The sequence below is a fragment of the Dendropsophus ebraccatus genome, chromosome 15, assembly GCF_027789765.1.
Source record: "Dendropsophus ebraccatus isolate aDenEbr1 chromosome 15, aDenEbr1.pat, whole genome shotgun sequence".
Lineage (NCBI taxonomy): Eukaryota > Metazoa > Chordata > Amphibia > Anura > Hylidae > Dendropsophus > Dendropsophus ebraccatus.
Window position 1 is genome coordinate 22,320,175 of NC_091468.1, and position 24,612 is coordinate 22,344,786.

A 24,612-nucleotide genomic window follows, 5' to 3' on the forward strand; every position below is an offset into this window, starting at 1 on the left:
GAAAATCAAAACTCGCATGTAAAAATCGCACCAAAAACGCAGCGATAAAAACACAGCGATACGGTACGTGTGAAGCTACCCATAAGAAGTATTTTTAGTCCTTGTTGAAGTAATAGACTGAGTGTGCCAATTGCCCTGGAATACAATAACAATATGCAGAGAGAAGCATTATAATTGTTCATTGTAATGAGATACAGCACGCACAGCAGCCGCCTACACCATGCTGGCTCTGCTATGTATAATACATGAGGCCGCCACCTCAAGCACAGGGGTTTGTGGGGGCAACAATGTTTAATACCAGAATATAAAAAATTTACAATATGGGAATCGTCTTGGTAGAACTAATGATTAACCACCTGACAACCTAATGGCCTTAAAGTGACAGAGATGGCAAAATGACAGCAGATTATCGACCGGGACGGCACAGTGCTGCGACAAGTGATTGACTGAGCGGTCTGTCACTTCAGAGTCCGGCTCTGAAGTTCCACCGGCGGCTGCGGGCAGAAGCCTGGAAGACACCAGGGAGAGGGCAGAAGCTCCGGGGAGCGTGGACAGGTATGTATATACTTTATTATTTTACACTAAAGGCAAGGGCTGCATGGGCATCACTAACGATATAAATATATATATATATATATATACACAGTGGTACCTCGGTTTAAGAGTAACTTGGATTAAGAGCCTTTTGCAAGAAGAGCTCACAGTTTTTCAAAATTGTAACTAGGATTAAGTGCATTGCTTTGGTTTAAGAGCTCCCTGTACGGGGTGGGAGGGGGAGCGGGGCAGGGGTATGGTCTCCATAGCGTCTTCAGCACTGTACTCTGACCCAGGAAGTCTCCCTCACCTTCCAAAATATGGCAGATCCACTTCAGGCTGGGGCTTACATCAGGAGACAGGACTGTGGAGGTAATCTCTTCATAGCTGTAACCCCTCTCTCCCTGGACAGAGAGTGCTGCATGTACAGTATGTGCCCAAGTCTGCCCTGCTCATTCCTTCATGCTCCTTGCAGTTTTTGTCAGCCCCTATATTTCCCATTCTCTCCATTCCTGCTATAATGTGCCTACACTTACACTCCTCCATTCACACTGCTGCATAAAAAAGTTTCTGTCAGTGTCCTCCTGCACAGCTCTGTGATTCTCACTTCCTGATTGGTCCATGCTGATTGGTCCCCCTTCCCCATTGCTGTCATGTGACCACACAGACCTCTAACAGCAGCCCTGTTTCTCTATTCTAGCCTGTTGTACTACTCTACTGCATTATGGGGATTTGCAGTTCCATCCTGTATCTACAAACTGTGGCTGTTTCTTCAGGTTTATGCATTTTACTTCACTATAAATTAAACTCCACATGCTGATTGCTATACTGTACAGTAACCTATAGGCCAGGTTCAGACTATGTAACTGTGCGGCTGTATTTGCGGCTGTAATTGTGCGGCGGTATTTTTGGTGGTTCATGCGTACGCTGGAAAGTATAGGATATACGGCTGCACAGTGCACACTATGTCTGAATCTACGGCCCGATCGTAAACGGACCCGTAAAAAATGAACAAGACCATTGTTTGCGGCTGGAAACGCGGCCGTGGATTGACAGGCGGTCCGTACGGAGTACTTCAAAAATAGCCGGCAATGATGCCGAATGCCGATGCCTCTAATAGTTAATATATTAAATTAATAAAACACATTTTCTTTGTAATAAAGTCCCTTTCGTTGTTCAATAATTTAATTCTAACGAATCCATCATTGTGCAATTAAATATACTGTTAAAATAAATATATATATAAATAAATAAATGTATATTTATATATATATTTATTTTTTGACAGTATATTTAATTGCACAATGATGGATTCGTTAGAATTAAATTATTGACCAACGAAACTGAATTTATTTAATCGAAAATGTGTTTTATTAATTAAATATTAATTAGTACAGGAAGCTCCATAAGCCGTTAATTCATATTCCCGGCAATAGAGCTTTCTGTACTAATCATCACTTTACTTTAATGAAAACATCAAATGTTTCTTCTAATTATGTTATCACAATAGCATTATTAGAAGAAACATTTAGAATTATATGTGCGCTCAGCTGATTGGCTGATCGGCTCAGCGCACATATAATGAGCCGGTCCGCAGTACAGTGACTTCATTGTGCTGCGGACCAGCGAAGAGGACACATCGGGGTAAGTATAGAGCTCTCCCCACCCCCTCCCTTGCACTGCACCCCTCCCAGCAAGGAAGGGGGGGTCAGTTAACCCCTTCCTTGCTGGGATGGGTGCAGTCTGACATCAGTCTGGCCCCCAAGGGGTTAAGGGGGATGCAATACATCCTCCCTTAACCCCTTGGGGGCCAGACTGTAAGCAGCGATCTGTAAAGATGCTGCATACTGTAAGGTGCACAACACCGCTCACAATGATGGGTGTTGTGCTCCTGTTTGTGTGTTTTTTGTGTGTTTCTCCCTTTTTGTTTTTCAGATATCGGTATCCTGGGGATTACGTCGGATTCCGTGGACTACGTCGATGACCAGCGTTTTTTTTTTTGTTTTTTTTTAATAAAATGGTCAATGAGGGGTGTGGGGGTGTTTTTATTTGAATAAAAAATTTTTTTTACTTGTGTCTTGTCTTTATTTCTTTACTTTATAGACTTAGTAGTGGAAGCCGTCTAATAGACGGAATCCATTACTAAGTTGGGGCCTAGTGTTAGCCTGTATAAAATGGCTAACACTAACCCCCTATTATTACCCCAGTACCCAATGCCACCAGGGGTACTGGGAAGAGCTGGGTGCCAGTGGTCCCGGAGCGTCAAAATTGGCGCTCCTGGACCGGGCGGAAGCAGGCTGGTAAGATTTAGGCTGGGGAGGGCCTAAACCAATGGCTCTTCCCACCCTGTTGTTACCAGGCTGCTGTCGTTTGGTTTTTAACCCGGCTGGTTATAAAAATAGGGGGGACCCTATGCGTTTTTTTTTAAAAATAAATAAATAATAAAAAAAACCCGCATAGGGTCCCCCCTATTTTTATAACCAGCCGGGTTAAAAACCAAACGACAGCAGCCTGGTAACACCAGGGTGGGAAGAGCCATTGGTTTAGGCCCTCCCCAGCCTAAATCTTACCAGCCTGCTGCCGCCCGGTCCAGGGGCGCCAATTTTGACGCTCCGGGACCACTGGCACCCGGCTCTTCCCAGTACCCCTGGTGGCATTGGGTACTGGGGTTATAATAGGGGGTTAGTGTTAGCCATTTTATACCGGCTAACACTAGGCCCCAACTTAGTAATGGATTCCGTCTATTAGACGGCTTCCACTACTAAGTCTATAAAGTAAAGAAATAAAGACAAGACACAAGTAAAAAAAAATTTTTATTCAAATAAAAACACCCCCACACCCCTCATTGACCATTTTATTTAAAAAAAAACCGCTGGTCATCGACGTAGTCCACGGAATCCGACGTAATCCCCAGGATACCGATATCTGAAAAACAAAAAGGGAGAAACACACAAAACACACACAAACAGGAGCACAACAGACTGATGTCAGACTGCATCCATCCCAGCAAGGAAGGGGTTAACTGACCCCCCCTTCCTTGCTGGGAGGGGTGCAGTGCTGGGGAGGGGGTGGGGAGAGCTCTATACTCACCCCGATGTGTCCTCTTCGCTGGTCCGCAGCACAATGAAGTCACTGTACTGCGGACCGGCTCATTATATGTGCGCTCAGCCAATCAGTAATTAATCATAATTAATTATTGAACAACGAAAGGCACTTTATTACAACGAAAATGTGTTTTATTATTTTAATAGATTAACCATGAGAGACATCGGCATTACTGCAGAGGATCGCAAACCCCGGTAATAGCAATTCAGGTAAACTGTGTTCCCTGCTTTCCCAGATGCATCCAGAGGTGTTTGCATCACTTTCTTAAGATTTTATTTGTTATTTTTAGTTGAACCAGATTTCAAAGTAAATGACCGTATGTTTTGAGCCGCATGTCTATTTTTTCCCACGGCCGTAGTTTCATCCGCACATTTACAGCCGCATAAAAAATACAGCCGCACAGTTACATAGTGTGAACCTAGCCCCAATATGACATATTCAGCTGTTTATCATTGTCTGTTTGGGGGATATGGAACCAATTGTCTGCATATTAGTGATTCCTTATGGGAAAATTTGTTTTTGTTTTAGAGTGGATTTGTACTACAAGCACGGTCCCGGATTGAATTATGCTCGTAATCCAAGGCACCACTATATATATATATATATATATATATATATATATATATACACACACACACACAGACCTTTCTGCATGATAGTCGGGCCATGGGAAAGGCTTCGAAGGCAAGTACTCGTCTAGCAGATCAGTGCTTATCTGGAACATTGGGCCGTGTAAAAGTTTTCTCAAAGTCCAGGGATGATGGGAAAAGTAGTTTTGCAAGAGTTGTTGCTTGTAAAAACTTTGCACTTTCTTATATAGTGATCCCTCAACTTACAATGGCCTCAGGATACAATATTTCCTTTCTAGACCATCGTAACTTAAACCAGGCTCAGCATACAATGCTACAGACAGTCCAGCATTGCGGCACATGTGAATAAGTAGATAATCGACCAATAAAAGTGGCCATTTTAACTGTAAAATCCCAGTAAATATTTTGGGACTTCAGCACCAATTACAAGTTTTCCATAGAGTTATGGTCTCAACATACAGTGGTTCAAACATAGAATGGTCGTCCCAGAACCAATTAATATTGTATGTTGAGGGACCACTGTATCTGAAAAAATTAGAGGGACACAGTTTCCTCATCCCTGACTTAAAGGGATATTCACATCCCTACAGAATAGGGTATAATAAGCTGACTGATGGGGGACTGAACCTGAACCTTAACACTGTTAGGTGATGTATTGGGCGCTGTGGATCCTATATCCTATCCTGCTTCTATATATAATGCACTCATTTGTAGATGTCCTCTCTATGCATGCATGGTGTCCTCCCATATTCTCCATCCTATAGTTCTCCGGTTGTCGCGGGTTGTCAGTTTCGCACTAGCTGGAGATCCACCTTTCAGAGATTACTGGTAAATACAATAGAGGGTAAGTAATACATACCCTCTGGTCATTAGATATGAGACACTGACCAAGAACTCTCGCCACGGGGCCCAGTGTATATTAAATATTTAACATTCACATTAAATACGGCCATCAGATAAAAATAAATGCACAATAAAAGCCGACAGAGCGTGACCTTTCCCTCCTCGCTTTTCTAGTTGCTTAAGCAATTAGTTGTGTAAATCATGACCTTTAAGAACTCAGAGTACAACGACTCCCACAGCCGGTGGGGAGCTTGGAATGAGGCCTAATGTACTGGTAACATGGCTATACACTATAGCTGTGTTAATAAAATATATAAAATATGGGAATATGATCAGAGAGATGAACACAAGCCATGAATCATGTATGTTATCAAGAAAAGTGCACTTATCTTAGAGTATTTCATCATCATTTTTGAAGGATCGTTTTTTTATCACAAAGCATGCCCACAAAACTCTCCCTTAGAAGCTAGCGGCTTATTTTTCTACTAAGGTTTCTTATGTCTAAGTTCCTGCCAAAAAAGCAAAGTTCTGAAACTCTGTTTTTTGTTTTAACATTTATTTCAATTCCTTTTTTCTATTCACAAGTTCATCTAGCCTACAAAAGACAATTTGGTCTCCATAGTTACAGACTACAAACAACTTTGTGTAGTCTGATCATGTAGTCACACCTTGATTTGTCTCACAGTTCTTGTTGTCCAAAATGAATGTACACACCTACAGTAATAGATATTTGTTAATCCAAAGCTTGCCCTCAAATCCAGGCTGATCATTTCTGAGGTGTCCCACTATTAGTGTCTTGTGCACCTGTCACAAAGTTCTCACTTCAGGTTAAGTGGTGAGGAAGTATTCTAAAGTTTCAACACTAGGTATCAGTATTTTCTATATGTCTATGTTCTTATATGCACAGCTTCAGGGAGCTATGAGTTAATGTTTGTTATACCATGTGTTTGTAACTAATCAATAGTATATGCTTTCTCTCTTTCTGCCTATCCCTGATCTCTACACACACTCACCCCGTAGGAGGAGTGTTAGGATCCGGACAGCAGGACAAGACAACACAGTGAGCCCTAAGCTCAGCCCCGCCCACTGTCCTCTACCTATTTGCCACAATCCGCCCTAAGATGGCGGCGAGCAACTGGGCGTCAGTCCCTGCACTGGCTAGGTGGGACACAAGGACAAGACAGACAGACAAAACACAATAAAGAATGGTCGACAGTCCGGGTCACAACAATCGGGCAGCAAAAGTACAAAATCAATATCCAATAAACGTAGTCAAAGTCCAGGCAATATGGTCAAGGGCAGGCGGCAAGCAAGGGAGGTCAAGGAATAAAACAAAGATCAGGAATAGCAAATACACAGAAGATACAAGCAGGCAGAGACTAAGTCAATAACCAGCAATGATATCCCAGACTGAGGAGGTTATATAGGAGGTCAGGGTTCTGATCCAGAACATAATTGGACCATCCCGCTGATCTCCAAGCACAGACACCTGAGAACAAAACGGATCCACTGGCAGGAAGACCTGTCAGTCACAGCAGAACCAAAACACAGATTAACCATGACATGGCCAGACAGAACTCAGCAGGTGAAGTCGGGTGTGTCTCCCAAAGAGAGCAAATAAACCAGTGTTCAGACACAGCAAAACAAAACACAGAACAGAATAAGAGAATATCAGCGCCTTCTCGGCCGCACAGCACGAGCAGAGGGACGCATAACGCTCCGCAAAGATACCATCCTGACAAGGAGTTAGTTAGCTCTATATAGGAGGATGTACGCAGTTGAGTTGTGTGTAGTGTGTAGATGCAGCAAGAGACCAACAGTTCTTTCACTACCACTATGTTCAGTATGCAGTGCTAAGCACTCTAAAGGGAGAGGTCACCAAGGAACACCTTGACCCATGCCAGGAACACGTCAGAAAAGAGCAGGGCAGTATCTTATCAAAAGAGGAACTAGCCTCGATAGGACAAAGTTACTGTAAAGAAGTTTTATGTATCCTATCGCGCAGTGCAGGTAACTGGGACACCTCGGACACCTAGCTACTCCGAGATAACCACAGCTGGGGCTTGTACTATCCTACTGGAATGGGTTTGACGATACCAGGGGGCAGAAGGTGGTTAGACCAAAGTCTTTACATGAGCACAAGTAAGTCTTCACCACAAAGATATCTTCAGGTTCCAGCAGAGTTCATTGCTACACTGGGTTGGGGCTCCTCTGGCCAACTCCTCTACTGTACTCCAATCTACCTTATAAGCACCACTACAACTACCTCTCTTATTTCTTCTCAAGCACCGCCTCAAGTACAAAGGGTTAAACACCAAAGTCTGTTTAAAGATTTATGTACTCTGTGAAACATGTACTCTCATTTTGCAAAGCCTGACAATAAGGGTGGTATTACACGGGCCGATGGGGGCCCGATAATACCTGTAAACGAGCAGCCATCTGCTAGATCGTCGCTCATGTACTGGGCCTATTACACGGCCCGATAATCGTTTAAACAAGGGCTGCAAGGACATCTCTGAGCTGACAGGCCAATCAACTAATCACTGGCCAGGACTGCCGTGGCCAGTGATTGGCTGAGAGGCCTGTCAGTTCAGAGATAAATATATTGCTCTGAAGCTGCAGCCGCAGAACCGGGAAGCGAGCAGCAGGCAGGAGAAGACCAGGAGCATGGAGAGGTAACGTTGTCATCAGCTAATCGTTGTCTCCATTATATGGAGTGATAATCAGCCGAATCTGCCTCATTTGGCAGATTATAGCTCTGTGTAATAGGGCCCTGAGGCAGAGAACGTAGCAGGCACAGAGCAATGCGTGCGCCATGTTCCTTGCAGTAAGCACAACAGCACAGCCAGTATAGATATATAGGATATTCTGGATATCGAACCAAAATTTTGGGCCATCATACATCATAAATTATGCATAATACATGGGGGAAAAAAACACAGATGTCACCATTAACCCTTTCACCACCCTGGCCCTGCAGATATATCTCATCTTGGACCATTAGGCATATTACAAAAAATGTCATTAACCCCTAAAACTCCCTATGTAAAAATATGTGAAGTAGTATATGCCATTGGTGCCTGTGGTTAGAAGACCCCTTTTAAGGCATAACAGTTACGTATTTATAGTAGGCAAGTGTATACTCTAAATGCTGTCTTATTACCATATGCATGTACATGAAGAAAAGGGGTTAATAGCAGTACCACTGCAGACTGTAAATGACATCCATGCATATCAATACCACGCACTTTGCCACCTACAATCTAAAAAGGATTACCTACCTGGCACAAACCTGCTCTTCCTACGGAGCTCATGAAATATTTATTGGTTTGTCAAAAGTTGTGACACATCTTGCGGGCAGCCAGCGACGGAGGCTTTACATCACAAGAGCTTCACAAAATATGTCCATGAATAAAACATGGACCTCCGGCTAGGCAGAATTAATTACTGTCTGCACTTTAAATAGAATATTAACATGATGCGTCATAGCCGTATGGGTGGTAATGCGCAATAAATAGCGGCTCCAAAGGGACTCTGTATGAAATTTTATACCATTTACAATCTGTGTGGGAACCTTGGACTCTCTCCTGAAATGTGCTTGGCCCAGATATAAAAGTGTTAACCAGTGTCCAGCTAAAAAGTGGCATATAATGTCCAAATAAACAATGTCATACCATGCCCAGATAAATAGTGTCATACAGTGCCAAGGTATATAGTGTCATATAACATTCTAACAGTGTCCATATAAGTGTCATACTATGTCCAGATAAATAGTGTCATACATTGCCAAGGTATATAGTGTCATATAACATTCTAACAGTGTCCAGATAAGTGTCACACTATGTCCAGATAAATAGTGTTATACAGTGCCAAAATAAATAGTGTAATATGACATTCTAACTGTGTCATACTATGTCCAGATAAGTCTCATACTTTGCCCAGATATATGGTGTCATACAGCGGCAAGATAAATGGTGTCATATAACATTTTAACTGTGTCATACTATATCCAGATAAGTTCCACACTATACCCAAATATATGGTGTCATACAGTGCCAAGATAAATAGTGAAATGTAACATTCTAACAGTGTCATACTATGTCCAGATAAGTGTCATACTATGCCCAGATATATGGTGTCATACAGTGGCAAGATAACTAGTGTCATATAACATTCTAACAGTGTCATACTATGTCCAGATAAGTGTCATACTATGCCCAGATATATGGTGTCATACAGTGCCAAGATAAATAGTGCAATATAACATTCTAACAGTTTCATACTATGTCCCGATAAGTGTCATACTATACCCAGATATATGTGGTCATACAGTGGCAAGATAAATAGTGCCATATAACATTCTAACAGTGTCATACTATGTCCAGATAAGTGTCATACTATGCCCAGATATATGGTGTCATACAGTGCCAAGATAAAGTGTCATATAACATTCTAACAGTGTAATACTATGTCCAGAAAAGTCTCATACTATGCCCAGATATATGGTGTCATACAGTGGCAAGATAAATAGTGTCATATAACATTCTAACAGTGTCATACTATGTCCAGGTAAGTGTCATACTATGCCCAGATATATGGTGTTATACAGTGCCAAGATAAATAGTGTCATATAACATTCTAACAGTGTCATACTATGTCCAGATAAGTGTCATACTATGCCCAGATATATGGTGTCATACAGTGGCAAGATAAATAGTGTCATATAACATTCTAACAGTGTAATACTATGTCCAGATAAGTGTCATACTATGCCCAGATATATGGTGTCATACAGTGCCAAGATAAATAGTGTCATATAACATTCTAACAGTGTAATACTATGTCCAGATAAGTCTCATACTATGCCCAGATATATGGTGTCATACAGTGCCAAGATAAATAGTGTCATATAACATTCTAACAGTGTAATACTATGTCCAGATAAGTCTCATACTATGCCCAGATATATGGTGTCATACAGTGGCAAGATAAATAGTGTCATATAACATTCTAACAGTGTCATACTATGTCCAGCTATATGGTGTCATAAAGTGCCAAGATAACTTGTATCAAATAAAACCCAGATAAATACTGTCATATAACATTCTAATAAATGCTGTTATACTTCACCTGGATAAAGAAAATCAAACATAGCAAGAGGTACAGTCATATAGCATAAAGATAAAGTGTCATATCATGTCCAAATTAAACAGCATTTAAATTGCATCATACTACATCCAAAAATAGTGCCATACAGTGCCAAGATAAAGTGTGTCAAACAAAGCCTAGATAAATATAGTCATATAGCATTTTGCATAGTGTCATACCCAGATGAACAAACAATGGCCAGATAAGCAGTCACATTGCACCAAAGCCATGGTAAATGGTGTCCCATAACATTTAAATAAACAGTCTGTCAAACAAAGGGCAGATAAATTGTGTCAAACTGTATAGTATTCACATATAGTGTCATACTACACCCAGATAAATAGTGCCATATGCTGCCAAGACAAATAGTGCAAACCAAAGCCCTGATAAATGCTGATGTATGATTAAAAAACAAACAAGCAGTAAATTCCATACCGCAACCATATAGTGTCAACGTCAGATAAATTATCTATATATTGTTCAAATAAACAGTGCCATCCTGCACCCAGATAAAATGTCATACAACGCCATGACAAATAGTGTCATGATAAATGGTTATATACCAATAAAATGGTATATACCAAAAATGTTATATACCAATTAAATAAATAGTGTCAAACCACACCCAGATAAATCCTGTCAAACAAAAGTCAGATAAATTGTCTCAAACACTACCATAGGGTGCCAAGATGAATAGTGTCATATAGAATTCAAATCATTAATGATGTACACTACCGTTCTAAAGTTTGGGGTCACATTGAAATGTCCTTATTTTTGAAGGAAAAGCACTGTACTTTTCAATGAAGATAACTTTAAACTAGTCCTAACTTTAAACAAATACACTCTATACATTGCTAATGTGGTATTCTAGCTGCAAATGTCTGTTTTTTGGTGCAATATCTACATAGGTGTATAGAGGCCCATTTCCAGCAACTATCACTCCAGTGTTCTAATGGTACAATGTGTTTGCTTATTGGCTCAGAAGGCTAATTGATGATTAGAAAACCCTTGTGCAATCATGTTCACACATCTGAAAACAGTATAGCTTACAGAAGCTACAAAACTGACCTTCCTTTGAGCAGATTGTGTTTCTGGAGCATCACATTTGTGCGGTCAATTAAACGCTCAAAATGGCCAGAAAAAGAGAACTTTCATCTGAAACTCGACAGTCTATTCTTGTTCTTAGAAATGAAGGCTATTCCATGCGAGAAATTGCTAAGAAATTGAAGATTTCCTACAATGGTGTGTACTACTCCCTTCAGAGGACAGCACAAACAGGCTCTAACCAGAGTAGAAAAAGAAGTGGGAGGCCACGTTGCACAACTAAGCAAGAAGATAAGCACATTAGAGTCTAGTTTGAGAAACAGACGCCTCACAGGTCCCCAACTGGCATCTTCATTAAATAGTACCCGCAAAACACCAGTGTCAACATCTACAGTGAAGAGGCGGCTGCGGGATTTTGGGCTTCAGGGCAGAGTGGCAAAGAAAAAGCCATATCTGAGACTGGCCAATAAAAGAAAGATTAAGATGGGCAAAAGAACACAGACATTGGACAGAGGAAGACTGGAAAAAAGTGTTGTGGACGGATGAATCTAAGTTTGAGGTGTTTGGATCACAAAGAAGAACGTTTGTGAGACGCAGAACAAATGAAAAGATGCTGGAAGAATGCCTGACGCCATCTGTTAAGCATGGGGGAGGTAATGTGATGGTCTGGGGTTGCTTTGGTGCTGGTAAGGTGGGAGATTTGTACAGGGTAAAAGGGATTCTGAATAAGGAAGGCTATCACTCTGCACCGCCATGCCATACCCAGTGGGCAGCGCCTGATTGGAGCCAATTTCATCCTACAACAGGACAATGACCCTAAACACACCTCCAAATTGTGCAAGAACTATTTACAGCAGAAGCAGCAGCTGGTATTCTATCATAGGTAATGGAGTGGCCAGCGCAGTCACCAGATCTGAACCCCATTGAGCTGTTGTGGGAGCAGCTTGACCGTATAGTACGCCAGAAGTGCCCATCCAACCAATCCAACTTGTGGGAGCTGCTTCTAGAAGCGTGGGGGGCAATTCCTCTAGCTTACCTCAACAGATTAATAGCTAGAATGCCAAAGGTGTGCAGTGCTGGAATTGCTGCAAAAGGTGGATTCTTTGATGAAAGCAAAGTGTGATGTAAAAACAATGTTATTTCAAATACAAATCATTATTTCTAACCTTGTCAATGTCTTGACTCTATTTTCTATTCATTTCACAACGTATGGTGGTAAATAAGTGTGACTTTTCATGGAAAACACAAAATTGTTTGGGTGACCCCAATGTCAGACTCGGTAGGCAGAAACAGTACAAGACAGTGAGCCCTGAAGCTAGACCCACCCTCTGACCCTACCTACTTGCCGCAAACGACCCTAAGTGGTCGTGGACAACCACGGTGCCGATCCCTATACTGATTTAAGTGAAACACAAAACGCAGACAGACGAACAAACACAATTAAGCGGAGTCAAACGAGCCAAGTCAGCAATACACGGGCAGCGAAGTACAAAATCAGGAAGATAGCGGATAGTCGGTAACAGGCAGGAGGTCAGGTAACAGAGAAACAACAGCGGGTAGATAGGACAGGGTACGCAGGACAGGGATAAGGTGAGCTGGAACTAGATTCCTCTAATAGCCAGCAGGGAAGTGAGCAACTGACTGCTTTTTATCCAGGCTCAGAGCCAAAGTCCAGCAGCTGATTGGAGCAGCCCCGATTCTAGCACCAAGTTTAGCTGAACAGACCTAGCAGTGCAGTAACCCCTGCACTGCCAGAAGTCTGACAGGCAAGGCAGATGGGGCTGGAAAGTAAGACACAATTCATTCAGTGCAAACAAAGACAGAAATTCAGCGCTTCCTCGGCCGCCCGGCACGGACCGAGGAGCGCAAAGTCACATTCCTAACACCCAAACTTTTGAACGGAATTATAATATAATATAATAATTAACAGAGACAAACAAAGCCCAAACCATGTTATAAATTCAAACAAATAGTACTATACAATGCCCAGATAAATGATGCCATATGGCGTCCACATAACCAGTATCATACTCTACCAATACTTTACACAGTGTCAGAGAGTGCTAAAAAATTGTAACGCCTGGAGTAGTGGATCCACTGGACTGTCACTAGCGATGGCACTAACCTCACCAGGGAGCGGAGTCTAAGGGGCCGCTGGTTTTCACCAGAGCCCGCCGCAAGGCGGGATGGACTTGCTGTGGCAGGCGACCCCCAGGTCGCTACCCCTGGCTTGGTTGCTAGTGACGGCAGGCGAGGCGTGGCAGGAGCAGTAGGCAGGAGATAGTGCAGGCAGAGGTCTATAGGCGTAACCGCAGGTGACAGGCTGAACACAGGAGAAATAGCGTAACAGAGGAGCAGGAACCAGGAACAAGGACTAGGGACCAGGTAGCGGACAGGAATCAGGAACAACAGGGAGCTGGGCCAAACGCTAAGGGAAGCATGTAGAGGCTCCAACACCTGTAGTGAGGCAGGGCTGGAATTTATAGGAAGTGATTAGTGCACCTTCCAATTAGGGGCGGACTGGCCCTTTAAATCACCGGCGCGCGCGCCCTAGGAGGCGGGGACGCGCGCATCGGCCGGCACAGCGGGTGACAGGAGCGGGGCGAGGTAAGGCGCCCCCCGGGGCCGAACTAGTAGCAGTGCCGGGTCCCTGCACATGGACCCCGGCAGCTGCACGGAGAGGTTGCGGCGGCAGCCCGGAGCACGGGACGCCGCTGCAGCCGTGACAGTACCCACCCCCCGTTGGCCTCCCCCTCTTTCTTGCCTGCAGATGGAGGCAAATCAGTGATGAAGTCCATCCTTATGTGGCGAGGGGATGTGGATTTGCGGATTAAACCCTTCTGTAAGTTCTCCCGGATCTAAGAGAACATGGCCTCAGTCTCGGGTACAGAGAGAGGGTACACCCGACCTTGTGGAGGAGAAGTTCCAGGAAGGAGGTCTATAGAGTCCGCCGCCGTGGCAGAGAAGGCATCAGGCAGGTGGTAGGCCGGATAGAGGCTTGGCGGGGTCAGGTGACAACATAGAGTACTTGGGCTGAGGTGACCTCAGACACTGGTTGAAACAGTCCTGACCCCAACTAAGAATCTTCCCGGTTCTCCAGTCCAGCTTGGGGGCATGTAATCGCAGCCAAGGGAGTCCCAGGAGGATGGTGGAAGAAGAATGGGGCAGGACGTAGAAGGAGATCTTTTCCTGATGTGAAGTGCCCACCTGGAGGACTAGAGGTGCGGTCTGGTAGTGCACATGGTCGGTAAGAATCTCGCCCGTGACCGAGGAGATAGTCAGGGGTCTGGCTAGTTGGGTCACGGGTAGCCGCCATCTTTGGACCAATGTAGCTGCAATAAAACTGCCTGCTGACCCAGAATCGAGAAAGGCAGTAGTCTGGTGAGTTTGTCCTGAGGGCGTCTGGATGGAGACTGGCACAGACAACCTTGGAGAGGTGGCATTCACACTTAGGGAGACCTCTCCCACCGGACCTAGGTGCTGGCGTTTCCCGGACGCTTGAGGATGTTGGGGACATCTCAGCCGAAAGTGATCCGAACCACCGCAGTAGAGGCATAGATTCAGTTACAAACGACAAATTCTTTCATCAGGTGTCAGGTGAGCCCGTTCCACCGGCATTGGAATCTCAGGAGTCGACTGGGACACCGGAACGTCAGGATTCTGGAAGACCGGCGCCAGCTGGTGATGGCGACGGGACAGGCTTAGTCGCCGTTCATGCCAGACCTCCTCCTCTCTCTCAGAAAAACGAGTATCGACCCTGGTGGCCAGTAGGATGAGTTCGTTCAGGGAGGTAGGTAGGTCTCGGGCGGAAAGCACATCTCTCACCTGACTGGACAGGCCCTTCTTGAAGGTGGCTATTAGAGCGGCCTCAATCCAGTCTAATTCTGCCGCCAGGGTGCGGAACTGGATGGCGTAGTCACCAACAGAGGAGCTCCCTTGAGAGAGGTTGAGGAGAGCAGTCTCAGCTGAAGAGGCACGGGCAGGTTCCTCAAAGACGGAGCGAAACTCGGCCAGGAAGGTTCGGAGATTAGCAGCAACAGGGTCATCACGGTCCCACAGCGGCGTGGCCCAAGCCAGAGCTCTACCCTCCAATAGGCTGATGATGAAAGCCACTTTAGAGCGGTCGGTGGAAAACTGACTACTTAAAAGTTCAATGTGCATGGTGCATTGAGTCAGGAATCCTCTGCACAACTTGGAGTCACCACCGTATTTGCTTGGGAGAGCCAATCGAAGTGTCGAAGAAGCAGCAGGAGGTGGTGTGCGCTGGGCTGTAGTATGCTGCTGTAAGGCGGCAGTGAGTTGCTGGATCTGCTGCGACTGTTGCTGGATTTGTAGAGCCTGTTGGGCGACCACTCGGGCTATGTCGCGAATATCAGGCACCTCGCCGGGATCCATGGTTGGAGCCTACTGTAACGCCTGGAGTAGTGGATCCACTGGACCGTCACTAGCGATGGCACTAACCTCACCAGGGAGCGGAGTCTAAGGGGCCGCTGGTTTTTTACCAGAGCCCGCCGTAAGGCAGGATGGACTTGCTGCGGCAGGCGACCCCCAGGTCGCTACCCCTGGCTTGGTTGCTAGTGACGGCAGGCGAGGCGTGACAGTAGGCAGGAGATAGTGCAGGCAGAGGTCTGTAGGCGTAACCGCAGGTGACAGGCTGAACACAGGAGAAATAGCGTAACAGAGGAGCAGGAACCAGGAACAAGGACTAGGGACCAGGTAGCGGACAGGAATCAGGAACAACAGGGAGCTGGGCCAAACGCTAAGGGAAGCATGTAGAGGCTCCAACACCTGTAGTGGGGCAGGGCTGGAATTTATAGGAAGTGATTAGTGCACCTTCCAATTAGGGGCGGACTGGCCCTTTAAAACTGAGACAGCCGGCGCGCGCGCGCCCTAGAAGGCGGGGACGCGCGCGCCGGCCGGCACAGCGAGTGACAGGAGCGGGGCGAGGTAAGGCGCCCCCCGGGGCCGAACTAGTAGCACCGCCGGGTCCCTGCACATGGACCCCGGCAGCTGCATGGAGAGGTCGCGGCGGCCGTGACAAAAATAAATAGGCTAAACAAAGCCCAAGTAGTGGCCTAAAGTATCAGATAAATAGTGACGCCATCCAGATAATCAGCATTCAGATAAATGGTTATACAGCATCTACAGTGCCCGTGTCATGCCACATCAATAAGGCAAAATGTCCAGATAAATGGTGCATACAGCATACTGATATATAGTGCTGTATTCTGATATATGTGACATGAACCATTTGCCGTACAGTGGCCTATATGTGTCAAACCGATCCCGATAGGTAAGACTGCAAACTATGTATACTCGTGTATTACAATTACCCCGTAAGTCCTCATCCCATTAAATATTAAATATAACAAAATGACGTATAAAAGAAAACAACCCCAAGCATTTCCTATATTCGTCTTCCTCCTTGTTACTGTAATGAGACGGATGCAACTGATTCTGGGATCATTTCCAGCCATTGTTCCGGCAGCGGAGTCCTCAGCTGGATGTTTGCAAGTTTCCTATAGCGTCTTATTGTTATGAGTGATGGGAATTACATGAGTAGTTCTCTTCAGTCCTCGTTTTTCTCCAACCGTGATTACAAGACTTTTTGTACCTTGCAAATTCAATTTTTCACTCTGTTATTAAGATTTAAAGGGCCCCCCAGTTTTATGTAATTAAGGCTTAATTTATATTATTTGGATGATTCAGGATTTTTTTGTTGATGATGACCAGTCACATTCTGAGAATTGGTGATGTTATATTGTAAAGATCGGTGGCCTACCTTTACGTTGCTGCAAACATGGTATATGTAAATTGAAGAAGCCCTTCCAGCCCTTTAGTTTTTTCAGAAAATTCCTGGAACCCTCACCTTCATGTGATCTCATTGTGACCCCTTGGAAATAACATGTGTTTCTGTGCTTTCATTGTGGTCATGGCCTTATCCAGCAGAATCTCCTGTATGATTGAGCCCGCATTTACACGTTCTGTGTTTTGCACGGAATACAGATGTGGAAGGCCTGTAACGGACTCCCCCTCCGCCCAGGCAGCATCTGTGATAAGATGCTGGGAGCGGGGGAACTGTACACATATGCGCCTGTAATGACAGAGCCGTGCAGCTGCTTCATTATAGCGCGGCGCATATCTGTACAGTTGCCCCGCTCCCAGCATCTTATCACAGATGCTGCCCGGGCGGGGGGAGTCCGTTACAGGCCTTCCACGGCCTTCCAATGATTAGTGGCTGCACAAAACTGACATGTCAGTTTTAAGTGCGGCCGCTATAGATCCTGGCCAGGGTGCATACTATGTGTATTAAACATATCTTATTTAGAAATATCTAGAAATGAGGATTATCACAGCGTAATACACTCCCAGCAGACAGAGATGGTACTGGTTATAGTTGCCCATGTGATGCTGCGCTGATGCATCATGGGATTCATAGCAGATTTAGGCTATATTCACACACAGTATTTTAGGTCAGTATTTTGCAACCAAAACCAGGAGTGGATTGAAAATACAGAAAGGCTATGTTCACACATTGTTGATATTTAGTGAATGGCTGCCATTTAATAGCAAATAACGGTTATGTGTGAACATATCCTATCTGTGTTTTCAATCCACTACTGGTTTTGGTTGCAAAATACTGACCAAAATAGTGAGCAAAAATACAGTATGGGAACATAGACTTAAAGTGGATGTACCATCAGGTACACTCTCTTCAAAATTACACATGAATCGGACAGCACCGGCACGGGGAAGCCGGTCCTTTTTTTGAACCGAGGCCTGATTCCCGCGTACGACGCCGCTCTATTCATGGTTGCCGGGCCGGGGGTAAAGCACTGGAGGAGGGCCAGCCCGCCCTCTGTGGGAGGAAACCCCCGCCACTCCATGACGCGGCTCCATCCGTCCGTGCCGGCGCCATCCAATTCATGTGTACATCCTCTTTAAGAAGGAGAGAATACACTTGGGAAGCTGAAGGTCAAGATGGTGACTGATCAGCCACAGGCTGTATTCATGTTTTATAGACATCTACCTTCTTCAGGCAGCACAATTCAATTGTCAATTGTTTGGGTTTGTGTGAACCAGCAATCAGCATGACCCAGATACAGTATTGAAATGTACGGATGCAGCAGAGCTGGGATGATACAGATGACACTGCAGGAATAGTGCTCTTTAAACCCTTGTGGAATGTGTCCATCTGTTTCCAAGTCAGTTTCTGCAATGAGAGAACATTACTGAAGAATTCCACCAGGCAGAAGCAATATATCACTGATCACTTCCCAGATCACCCTACTAAATTCTTCTGACTTGTTTGTTAGGAAGATATTGGTACAAAAAATTTAGCAAAAAGTATGTCAGGGAACAACAAACCTGCCAAAATGTAAGTAAAAATGGCGACCTCATTAGGGTTATGTACACATTTATTGTGCTATTCTTAGTGTCAAAAGTAACAGAATTGGTGTGCCAAAGTGACCAAAGTATATTCAAAAAACATCTAACTCACCTTCCTGAGGAGGAAGCAGATTCGCTCAATGTTTCTTAGTCGTTCCCTCTGTAATAGAGAAGTAAGAGTATAAAATTAGAAGCAAATAAAAATGTTTTACAGGATCATATGTCCGCCAGCTATTAAATATATCACCTAGATTTTTTATTTAGGCGGATTAGAGTCAGTACTGAAGCATGTTTTTTATCTGTTTCAATGTTCTTATTCTTATTTTTTAAAATTACTTTTTAGTTCATTTTTATGGGGGCGGCCATCTTGCCTGAGCTATTTTCCATAGCATTTAGAGAAATGCTTTACAGCAAGCCCCATGGACACAGACACAAGGGTCTGGAGCAGATGCTATTCAAATGCATGAGAGTGTTTTCTAGGCATGCTCTGTGACCTGTACAGAGGCCATTCTACTATTGTGAATGGTGTCTTATCTATATACTGGTGTTACCTGTACTTCTGCCAGAGATAATAAGGAGGACTCTACTGGAAAGTGATTTGTACAAAACAGTTCTTTGCTTAGTTTAAGGCTTAGTGGTCAGAGTGAAAACAGCAAGATTTCAGGATTATGTTTAGGACTAAGGGTGTAGTGTGAAGAAACACCAAAGTGGTGAATGGAGTCTTACAAGCCGTGCAGTGCCCCATGGGAAAATAATATGCAAATTAAATAGCAAATTTTCTATGTTTAACTTAACCTTAAACATGCAGCCACTAGGTGTCTCCTTTTTTCTCAATCTGCGGTCCATGCTTCCTCTTGACAATATTTGGTCTTTTCTCTTTTGAAAAAAAAAGGACCAAACACAGGAAGTTACCTGTGCAGACGCCGTCCTTTCAGCACTGACAGAAACGGATGAGTGATGAATAAACATTTTACTGTGATGCAAGCAAAAATATAATGATATATATCCTATTATATGTCCAATAAGTACGCCTGTGTACTTGTCAGCCTCCTGTGACCATGCTTAAGACACATGGGGGCAGATTTATCAAACATGGAGTAAAGTGAAACTGCCTCAGTGGCCCCTATTAACCAATCAGATTCCACCTTTCATTTTCCAAAGAGTCTATGAGGAATGAAAGGTGGAATCTGATTGGTTGCTAGGGGCAACTGAGGCAGTTTTACTTTACACAATGCTTGATAAATCTCCCCAATGGTGATAGGTATGCTTTAAATATCTAAAATGAATTTATAAACACCATTTCCCAAATAAATCCCCATAGGAACAACCGTACATGGAAGTAATCCATAGTTTCATCTGATGCACGGTTGGAGTTGTAATTATTGAGCTCCACATTCTCCTATACATTATCATCATCCTGTAATCTGAACAACCGGGAGATGTATTGTAGCAATTGAGAAGTTTCCTTATCAAACCTCTAAATCTGCCTCGAAGTATAATGAGATCTGGACGTAGTGCGGTGAATACAAATGTCAGCAATCACAGGCAGAATTATTATTTGTAGCGCTTCCCCGGTATATACTTTTTAAGAGTGACAACTACCTGAGATTAAAGGGGTTCTCCACCTTTTATCAGAGGGGTCCCCTGATGGTTAGATGCTTACTGAGTATCTAACAGCTGAGACCTCCAGCAATCAGCTAAAGAACCTGGCAGAAGGTGTTCTATTTGGCTGCAGTGCCCCCAAAGGCGAAATAAAGTACTACACTGCAGTCACGGAAAGAGAGCTCTTTCTATCACACGGATAGACTATTATAAACTAAAGAAAAGCCTGGGAGAGTCTGCTGGGGGTCATAGACTCTGAACTCTGTATCTGACTACATTACATAATGTTACTAATTGATACTAAAGTTTTTTTTTTTTTTTTTTTTTTTTCTAAACTCCAATATCTACAGGAGTTTCCAAACTTCCTCCCCAGTGGTTTATTTCATGCATAAAGCTTACGATTGAAGAAACTCAGGGGGTTCCGAGCAAAGTATCAGGATAACAAAGCTCCGATCCCTAATTTAACGACTCCCATTGTTATTTCTGCTACATTAGATTTCTGTGCCCTGAAGGTATATAAACTTTTGCTGTATACATTGTCTGTATGACCTTGGAAATGTCATGTTCATGAGCAGCGAACATGTTGACTGCGGCTTCTGGAGTCTCTATCCATTGGCCGTGATGGCATTACAATGTAATTCAGTCACCACTGTGTATTCTTAGAGCTACGGCAAGTCACAATACATCTCATGACTGGAGCAGATGAGACTGGGGATGTGACAGAGCGGATATCTGTATACAGCGGATTACAGCCTTGCCGTGACACTGTAAATCATTGGGTAAACTGAGGCCGATCGGACGCCTTCCTATGCTGATAATTACTACCGTCTAGGCCCATAACTTACATTAGGTCTGTCCTATGAATGGACCACAAAGAGGAGTATTTGCGTACAAATATGTGCTTCCAATTATAATTGGGCAGGGCAAGTTGTCATGTGGGTGTGGCCTGTATGCATGGGTGGGGATAACATGATCTTAAGCCTCCCTGAAGTTAATGGTGGTCTGCAACCTGTGACACAACTACAACTACTATCAGGTTATGGAGTTCACAAAACCTCACTTAGGGCAGTGGTTTGCAACCTGTGTTAAAACTACAACTTCCAGCATTCACTTCAGTTTTTGTCATATGGGTGTGGCAAGTAGGCATGGGCGGGTTTACAAAATCTTCAGTCTCCCTGAGGTTGACAATTAAAAGTTGTCATATTCTGGGTTCCAAAATCCCTGAATATTCTTGGGTTGTTTTTTTTTGTTGTTATGTGGGTGTGGTCTTTGTGCATGGGTGAGGTTTATTTGAATGGAGGTCTCCCTGAAGTTGACCATTAAAAGTCGTCATATCCTCAGTCCCAAAATCCATAAATGCTCTTAGGAAGCTATGTCTTTTTGTTATGTGGGTGTGGTCTCTATGCATGGGTGGGTTTTATGTAAATTGAGGTCTCCCTAAAGTTGACTCTTAGCAGTATCAGTGAAGTAAAACAAGACTGATGGCATGTTAGTGGCATAAAGTGACCTTCTGGTGACTTCCACAATCCACCGCCCACTGACATGTGATCATAAAACAAAGCAGTAACTCTCGCAGAGCCATCAGCCAAAAGAACTTACCGCGTGTGCCGGATTACACTGATCAATTGGGCTTTTGAAGTCGGTTCTTAATTCATCAAAAGCAATTATCTGCAAGAAATGATGAGAGTGTTCTTAGTGCCAAGCAGCGGATCTGCATGCATTTCATGAGCCACATTAACCCGCTTACTTCCATCCATCAAAGCATCTGCTGAAATATCGCTGTACCCCCGGATAAATGTTTTAATACCATTATAACTGCAAGGTTGCTGTAAGTCTGGCAAATGTCTGACCTGATGGGGCAGAAGGATCAAATCTGTGGGCATACATGTCAGACAGCTATCTCTCCTGATCCCCACATACACGCTCAGTTTGGCTGAGCTTGCATGTGTTTTTATTGGAGAGAAGGGAGGATGATGCTGCCAGACACCTATCACTTAATATCAAAGCAAATGTGTCATGTCATAATTGAATTTTTTTCTAAATTACCTTGCACAGAGATCCCAGTGGCACGGACCATTTTTGAAAATGCTGCCCAAATCCTGCACTTGGCGCCAGTTTCTTTATGTGCACCAGCTCGCTCTATGCACTGGAGGGAGGCCCAGCGCCACCAGTGTAATGCTATGCCCCTCCCCTTCGGTGCTGCGTCTCCTTTAGAATCACGCCTGACCACATCACAGAGGGGAGGAGATATCATTACGCTGGACCCGCCTCCAGTGCATAGAGCAAGATGATGCACACAAAGAAACCGGTGCAGAGATTCGCTTAAAGCATGCAGTGTTACATATATTATATATAGTAACAACACATACAATATAATATACTATATTAAAACAAGCAATATCAATGCATACAATACTGCTTAAATAAAGTAGCAACACATATGATAAGAGCCTGCACCTTCATACCTTAACCCTGATTGTTACCAAAATCCTCTGTACTAGATTAATAATAGCCAGTGTCTCTTAGAGGCCGTTCACACCATGGAATCGGCGTGGAGACTCCGCTCAGAACCCCCGCCCGCGTACTCTGCGCCAAACACCGCCTGCTATTTCTTTTCAATTGGAGGCCTCGTGCGCCTCTGTTTTCTGCGCCAATTCCGTAGTGTGAACGGGCCCTCACTTTGGAGGAACATATGTTACACAGACAAACCATTAATTTTAAAGAGAATGTGTAATGTCTTATCACACCAGCAGGGGCGCTGCAGGGAAACTGAACACTTGCTGCCTGGCTTCCTCCCAAGATGATCACTGGAGATCCCAGCAGCAGAACATTGTGCGAGCAGCAAAAAAAAAAAAAAGGGACTATATAACTCTACAGCTCGATAAAGGGGTCATTTGCCTTTAAATCTCCGATACGCTGTTTTTCCGGAGAAAACTGGAGCTGTCATCCCGCCGCTTGTCACAGATGGAGACGTGATTTCTCATGGAATTATCCGGTGCCCCTAACATGATACATTTCACCTTTGGCAATTTCCTACTTATTCAGCCATTGATAAAACAGTTTTCTTATTACTTATACTGTAAAGAGCGGAGATGACTGAGAGCGCTGAGCTATTTCTAAACTCTCTCTGTTATGTGTGCTGTCCTTCTACTTCACTGGATATCAGGAGATCTGTACAGCTGATCATACAGGAAAATATGTATCATCTATGTGTCTGTCTGTCTGTCTATCTATCTATGTGTCTATCTATCTATCTATCTATCTAGACAGCAAAATGACTTCGGCACTCCAAAATGAAGCAAAAAGTGGATGTTTATAAGCCCATGAAACACAAATGCAACGTTTCAGCTCTATCCATAAGAGCTTTTCTCAAGCAGTGGATGGATAGAGCGGAAACGTCGCATTTGTGTTTCATGGGCTTATAAACATCCACTTTTTGCTTCATTTTGGAGTGCCGAAGTCATTTTCCTGTCTATATTCTACACCGCTGGTTCCTGGTGTGACCGTCGGCACCCGCGCACTTTTTCGTGTGCAGCAACATTATTTTTGTTTTCTATCTATCTATCTATCTATATATCTATCTATCTATCTATCTATCTATCTATCTATGTGTCGGGGGGAGCTGCAGGGGGGCTGCCCGGGTAATTGCTAGATCGTCCAAGCAGCTCATAGAAAATAGCAGCGGTCTGCTGCCGCTGCTTCTATTACGCGGAGCAGGAAAGACACTGATCCGCCTACATTGTGCATGTCAGCTGATCGTTGTCCGAATCGGCCTGATTCAGCATGATGCAGATTTTTAAGTAGACAGCATGTAAGTTCAATTGCGGATCATAGGGTAAAACCCATACAAAAATCAGCATCGAAATGAACACGCCAGGAAAAAGAACATTTTACAAAGTTAAAAAATAAAATCCCAAACCTAGAAACACTATACTTGTCTCTAAAAAAAAAACCCTTACTCTCAAATAGAAGCAAAATACAACAGTAAAATAAAATGTATAAAATGCAGCCGTATTTCGAATCTAATAATCTGCGGCACTAAAGTCTATAAAAAAATATTAGTCAGTGCACACATTGCAAAAAAAAAAACAAAACCTTCTTTTTCAGTGTGTGCTGTTTTCCCATTAACTTTAACGTAGCACATTATTAGGTTCACACAACGTAACTTTTGTATTAACCACAGCTGTTGTTGACGATTTGCAACAACTTCTGTGATTAATACAAAAGTTGTACCGTATGTTGTACTGCAGTCTGAGGGAATCCCGGCCGGAGTGTATACACATAGTATACGCTCCGGCAGAGATTCCTAGCGGCCATACAAAAAGCTGACATGTCAGTTTTGTGCAGCCGCTATTCA

The 24,612-nt window shown here is 43.8% G+C and overlaps 1 protein-coding gene across 1 annotated transcript in view; it reads right to left on the reverse strand.

Annotated features, from left to right (window-relative positions):
• CNIH3 (cornichon family AMPA receptor auxiliary protein 3) overlaps positions 1–24,612 on the reverse strand; it is a 75,488-nt gene that overhangs the window by 4,051 nt on the left and 46,825 nt on the right. The window contains exons 2-3 of the mRNA XM_069954756.1: positions 21,855–21,923; positions 18,766–18,813 (exon numbers count right to left, since the gene is read on the reverse strand). Coding sequence (XP_069810857.1) covers positions 18,766–18,813; positions 21,855–21,923 — 117 coding nt within the window. The remainder of the gene's footprint in view (positions 1–18,765; positions 18,814–21,854; positions 21,924–24,612) is intronic.